The following is a 6,669-nucleotide window of genomic DNA, read 5'->3' as shown; positions in this document are numbered from 1 at the left end:
TGGCAGCAATGCCTGTGAAAGGGTTTATCAAGATTCGACAACCACAGCAGGTGCCATCATTCCAGGTTCCTTTCCTCATGTTTACTTCCCTGGTTAGGAGACACTGGGCAGTGGAGGCCTCCCTGGCTGTGATGGAATCCCAGATTCCAAAGTAAAGGTGCTTGTGGGACAGTGGAGAAGGGTGCATGCATGTCTTCTGTAGAAATTGTCCTAAAACCCCAGGAATGCTTAGGGAAGACATGGAATTTGGGCAAAGCAAACCCTGGGGAAAAAAACACAGTTCAGATCTCTGGAGAGAACACGTTGGGTTCTACAGAAAAGGAGACAGGAGGGAAGGCGGGAGGAGTCCACACAGAGCTAAGAAGTGAGATGCACACTCCCAGACGGAATCCTCCTAAAACAGAGGTTAGTGCTACAACAAAGGTAGGTTATAAAGCAAGAAATAAGGGGAATCAAGGTGAGAGAAAGGGTAAAGCAGAGGAGAAAGCATCACAAGGAGGGGAGTGATGTTGAATTAAGAACTGAGAGTTGAGTAAAAGGTTTATTATTAGTGCAGTCAACACCATGGAACAGCACATGTAACACAACCAGCAACCCGCAGAGAGACTAGTGCAAAGGGGAGGGAAGCCTTAACTAAGCTTCCTGGCTCTGTCCGAGGGTGACGACAGGAGAGTATGGGCCTCGGTAAGGCAGGCAGGGCCAGAGGGGAGTGGAAGAAATGTAGTAACCAGACTAAGTATAGCAGCGTTTTCAAATTCCTGAGCACAATGTCCTGGAGCTGGAACATAGGACTATTCCCTACTCTCTTCAAGCTGTGTCCTCCACCCCATTCCCAGTGGAGCCATGACCCAACTCCCCAGACCTACAGCAAGCAAGCCGGCCCGGAATAAAACTCCAAAGAGAGAACAAACTGTTAAATGGCCATATCTCTTCAACCCCACTCCCACCGGTGCATTAGAATAATCACACCCCCTGTCCCTCCCCTTCTCTAGTTCTACCAGCCACCCTAGCTAGGGATCAAGGAATGCCTGGGTAGCCTAAAATGGAGCTTAAGTTCTCTGAGGGCATGGGTAAAACAAAGCACAGCCTGTACTTAGAGACACAGAGATATGTCTCTCCCATCTTGCCTGGTGAAGCTTAGAATCCAACTACATATCTCCAAGGAAACTGGGGGTCGGGGGGTGGCAATGTCTTCAAAAGTAATACTCTAAATACAGAGTTTTACAAGGAGACCCTTGGAAGGACTGGAGCCAAGTTCTCCAGAGGGCACAGGCATCAATATTGGACTGTCACATCCATCACAGGAATAACAAAGGAAGTGCCTCATCTCAGATGGGGTTATGGAGGGTTGGGGCAGACCTAAGTTCAGCCAAGGACTCCCTTGGGCCCTTCCTATATTAAAGCCAAAGGTTGTGCTGAAAAGGAAAAATATAAAACAGATCCCATCCCTGTCCCGTCCCACCCTATCCACAATCCCCACAATAGGAATATCAAAAGAAAGTTTTAAACTTTGTTAATTTTTTTTCTTTTTTCTTTCTTAAAAAAAAAAAGTAAATAAATTAGATTGCCAACAATGTGGCTGGACTGGAAAAGTGGGGTAGCCATAATCAGGCCATTCTTTACAAAAAAAAGGGGCGGGGGGGAGGAGAAGGAAATACAAACAATGGTCAAAGGGAGTTATCAAAATAACTGGTTACAATCACAGGGCTGGAGAGGGGTCTATGGAACTGTTATGGCCCATGCCAGAGGCACTGCCTACCTGATTTCAGCAAAAGCCAGAGAGCTGCTTCTTGCTGAACACATCCACCTCAACAGACTAATCCCCTACCCCCAACCCTGCCGTTCCCTAATTATGAGAAAATGTAGGAAAGAGCTCATCTGAAAGTTATCGGCATCCTAACCTGCACACCTGCAGAACCAGCAGGAGACTGCACCTCTAAGGTGGACTGGACAGGGTACTGCTTGGCACAGAGGTCCAGTCTGTCTCTAAAGGCCAGTTACTGGCCTCATTATTTATTTCTAGGGTTTTGATTCCACCCTTACCATTTCTTCAGGATGTCTGCTCCCCAGAGCTGCCCTCTAAGTGCTGCTCAGTGTCAACAGGCCTGCCTGCTCTGATTCCCTGGTTTTGGAGGAGGGCGACTAGATATTCCTCACTCCATCCTGATCCTCTAGAGAAAATTCTTTGTGCTTTCTAAAATTATTGAACCAGGGACTCTAGGCAGGAAAACAGATATACAGGTGAGGACTTTCCCAAACTGACTGAAAATTTAGACATCTTAGGGGAAGAAATTAGGTAAAAGGAAGGAATCTGGGTTTCCCACCTGAAAGGCTGAGCAAAGTGCCCCGGGGCCCTTCAGTGCCTGAAGAGCGGGGAAACGTGTGGCCCGTGTGTAAGTCACGGTACTATGGATAGTAGGGAGAACTCAGGGACCAGCTGACGGAGCGATGGGCTTTCTGACTGCCATCGCTTCCTGCTAGCCCGCGGAGATCTCCTATATCTCTTCCACACCATGCGCAAATATCATGACAAGCCCCGGCTCCTGCACCATGTCGTCACCCATATGCTGGTTCTCACAGGCCATCACGACCACGGCCTGCTTGCCAGGGATGCGCTTGGCCACGTAGTTCTCATAGTAGCGCCGGTTCATCTGTCTTGTCTCTAGTGTGGCCAGACCCTGGGGCCAGCTACGCTCGTGGGCATTTTCGATCAGCTCGTTGACAATAGAGGCAGGACAGCCACTCTCCACCAGGGAGCGCTTGATAACAGCCTGGAGCACAGCATCTGGGGTCGAGATCATCCCTCCCCAGCGGGTCACTCTTGCTGGCTGCAGGGAGTTCACCCACCTGTGTGGAGGGGGTTGAAGGTGGTCATTCCAGCTCATCCCCCTTCTCTGCACTGGCCATTTTCTCCTAAAAGGAATGACCACCCACTCAGCACTCAGCTTAACCCTAACCTTCCATCTTCCTTTTTCTATCACTGGTTCAGGCACTCCAAATCCTTCCCTAGTTAGTCCCATGGGAGTCACCACATGTCATTCACCAGATGAAACTCAAAAGTGCAGAGTTTCTGTCATTTTTCTTAAAAATCCCAATAATAAACACGCACAGTGCCTAGCATGTATTAAGTGCTCAACAAGTGTTTACCGAATGAAGCGATTATTCCTCTAGACTGTGTCCCACACAGCACTGTTTACACTATATATATTGATTCACACTTAGGAGTTTAGTCTGAATTGCAGAGGACTCCGGCACTGAAAGGGATTTTAGACTTTGCTTGTGTGTGCTGCGTTTTAGATCCCTCCCCTCGATGTGCATGGTCTTCTCTGGATTGTAAGCTATCTGAGGACAGGGACAATGTCAATTTCTTTTTGGCCCTCCCAGCACTCCACAGCCTTTAATACAGGGCTCTGTACATGGTACATAAGTCTGGATGAACTGCAGCCTTGGGTAAGCTTTCCCCTCCAGCCACCCAAAAGAATAAGAGATCCTATAGTAGGGTTGAAAGTTATCCTTTTCTCCTCTGCCCCTCCCTTTCCTTCATCCCAACATCTGAAAAGTGGTGGCCCCAGCCCTGCCCTTTTATTACCAACCCCAGCCCCCCCTTCTGCCATCCCCTGCACTTCCTCCTTTCAGGGCTCGGTGTCAGGATATGGAGCAAGTGACTCCATGTCCTGAGTGACACTCACTCTAGGATCTCATTGTATTCAATTGTCTCCTCCAGGTTCTGAAGGTTGGGGTTGACACTGCGGATTGCACGCATGTATGCCTTTAGCAGCTGGATATCTCGCTTCTGTTGGAGGGAAGGAGAACCAGGGATGAGGGTTAGGGCAGACAACAGATGAAAGACAGAAGTTAGCTTGAGAATGAGGACAACTGAGAGATCTGAGGAAAAACCAAAACTATACACTTCAGGAAGACAGGGATATGACTGTCTCATTCACAGCTGTATCCTTAGTGCTTAGCTGAGTAGCTTCTTAGAGAAGGCATTTGATGACTGTGAGGTGAGTGAATGACATTGACGGGATGAAAGGGAGAAGAGCTCCCATCTGCTTCCCCACCAAGCCACAGGCAGAGTATCCACTCACCCAGACACACAAGCACAGGCACGAGCTGCAGGCACACACTGGTACTTCTCAACCCTGGCTCTCTGCACATAACGCAGACACACGCCTGTAGTTACACATCGTTACACATCTGTTACACACACTCGTCTGCATATCGAGGACAGGTTCTCCCCTGTGTTCTCTGGGCCCTACCTGCTCCGCCAGCTGGTGTTTGTGCTCAGCTGAGGTCTTCTCCAGCTCTGCGATGCGTGTCTGTTGCTGCTGTACCACTGAGCGCAGGTGCTTAATGCAGTTGTGGTTTGGCAGCTCATCTTTGGGCATCTCCAGGCTGCCACCCAGGGTGGGAAACAAGCAGAACAGGAGCACTCAATGGGACATGTGGGCAAATGCGCAAAACTGTTGAGGGGGCTTTCTCCTACCCCAGATTTCTAACATTCAGGCCTCCCTCTTATTTATTCCCTTTACTTCCTTCTCCAAGGCTCCCCCCACAACTCTTTACTATCTACTTTCTCTGGGCCTCTTTCCCTTTTTAAGACAGTGTTTCATCTATCACATGGCTTTCCTTTCCTCCTACAGATTCTGCCTGTGCACTCATTCCTTCTGAAAAGCCCTAGATTCACAGCGCTAGCTAACAGCATTTAATCCACTATTTCACACCCCAAAGAAAGAAAAAAACAGGGCAAGAGGAAATATGAGAAGGCTAGAAATTAGAGCAGTCAATGTGACCAAGAGAAAGTAGTACTGGGCTGAAAGGGAAGAATAAAGGAAATCAATCCTTAGTGTTAGCACACAGATTGGGAACCACTGCCTCGTTTCTTTTATTAAAGCAAGAGCAGAGAGATCAGAGTTGGAAAAGCAGCACGGAAGTGAGATCTTAGGGCAGAGAGCCAGGGAGGCCACAGACACTCCTCCTGTACACGCACGGGAGACCTCCTCTGCTAGTGAGCAGGGGATCCGGGAACGGAGGTGGGGGGGGTTATAAACAGGAAGACCCTTATCTGTGTGAGGCAGAGAAGGGAAGTAAGCTCACCCGCAGCCCTGTTCACAGGTCACAGGCCGTTTGGGGTTGTGCTCACAGTCGCTGAGGTGAGACATGAGGTTGTCAAGCCGGACAACAGCACTACAGCCAAATACAGCGTTGTCGCAGGCAATCTGCAGCTTTGACAACATGTTCCGCATGATCCGAGGTACTGGGCGCAGGTGGGCGACCGTCACAACGCTACGGTCCACCGGACACGTCTGCTGCTGAGAAAACCACTGGGTGATGCAGGCATTGCAGAAAGCATGCTCACAATGAGGTGCCTAGAAGGGAGAGCAGGGCAAAAGGGGCACAAGAGAATTAGCAGGAGCTAAGACCCTGAATATGATAACTCCGCAAAGCTACTCAAGCCTCTGAGCAGCTTTCAGGGCCAGAGGTCCCGGGGGTCACAGGGAAGGACAGATGCACGATGGGCAAGACATTGCGTAGGGACAGGCTTCAGATAAGTTTCCTGTGCTCAAGCTTCCAAATGGATTGTGACATAAGACAAACAAGTAAAAAGTTATGTAACAATAAGAGGTATAAATAATATTCCAGGACAATAGAAGAGATGACACAAGGCAGTTGATTATTAATTGCCAACTGGATTGCAGACATGATAACTGCCAAAGAAATCCAGAGGAGGGTGAGATCTTTCTAGGCTAGGTCAATCAGGGCAGGTATTTACGGAGAATAGAATTTGATATGGGTCTTGAAGGATAAGTAGAGAGGACACAGGGAAAAGATTTACTGGCAAAAATGCAATGTAAGAAAGTAAAACAAACAAGGGCTGACCTGAGGCACTGCCCTGAATCCCACTGGCCATGCCTATCCTCCCTAACAGGGCCATTTTCTCAGAGTCACATTCTTTTCAATTTCATAGAGATCGTATTTAAGCTTACTTTGATAACTCACATAACCTCTAAAATTTAATCCCTCAAAGTGAGAGGATTCCCTGGACTCTGGGGAGACAGTATCTGGCCTCTGGCATCGGACACCCACGGTAGGCATTTAGTAGTTGCTGATGAACAAATGGTGTGCCATTTCCCAAACACTCTGCCATGTGCTGACAATACAAGATGGGTTCTGCCTCCAAGGTGCACACAGGCACCGAAGATGGAAATACAGAAAAGGTTTCATAAGGGAACGAGTCATTCGTAAAGTCACTAATGCGATTGTCAATAGATTTTTAATTTTCAAAGCTATATTTCTTTTCAAAATCTTTACAGATCCTATCTCCAAAAACAAAAATCCTAAATTTGTCCGCTTCTGCCCATCTGTCCTGCCACTAACCCAGTTCAAGCTGTCATCTTTCACCTGTATTATCAAACATGTCTCCTAACGGGTCTCCCCACTTCTACCTCACCCCTTTAAAATTCAGTCTACATTCATCAGCCATAGTGATCACTTAAAAATGCAAACTAGATCATATCACTCCTCTGTTTAAACTTTACAATGGCTTCCCTTTGCACTTAAAATAAGTCCAAACCCCTACTCAGGGCCTGTAAAACTCTGCTTGATCTGGCCCTGTGCCTCTGACCTCTCTTCACCTCACACCATGCTCCCAGGGCTGTGTTCAGGCAA

The 6,669-nt window shown here is 48.1% G+C and overlaps 1 protein-coding gene across 6 annotated transcripts in view; it reads right to left on the bottom strand.

The window, feature by feature from the left end:
• Positions 1-509: 509 nt before the first annotated feature.
• RNF41 (ring finger protein 41) overlaps positions 510-6,669 on the bottom strand; it is a 28,143-nt gene continuing 21,983 nt past the window's right edge. For all 6 annotated transcript variants that reach the window (XM_029954373.1, XM_029954375.1, XM_029954372.1 and 3 more), the window contains 4 exons: positions 5,098-5,369; positions 4,260-4,395; positions 3,690-3,793; positions 510-2,847 (listed from right to left, as the gene is read on the bottom strand). In XM_029954373.1, the coding sequence (XP_029810233.1) occupies positions 2,496-2,847; positions 3,690-3,793; positions 4,260-4,395; positions 5,098-5,369 (864 nt within the window). In that variant the 3' untranslated portion in view covers positions 510-2,495. The remainder of the gene's footprint in view (positions 2,848-3,689; positions 3,794-4,259; positions 4,396-5,097; positions 5,370-6,669) is intronic.

This window comes from Suricata suricatta, chromosome 10 (assembly GCF_006229205.1).
Source record: "Suricata suricatta isolate VVHF042 chromosome 10, meerkat_22Aug2017_6uvM2_HiC, whole genome shotgun sequence".
NCBI lineage: Eukaryota > Metazoa > Chordata > Mammalia > Carnivora > Herpestidae > Suricata > Suricata suricatta.
Note: the sequence above shows the minus strand (reverse complement) of the source record. Positions and strands in the feature narration are given on the sequence as shown.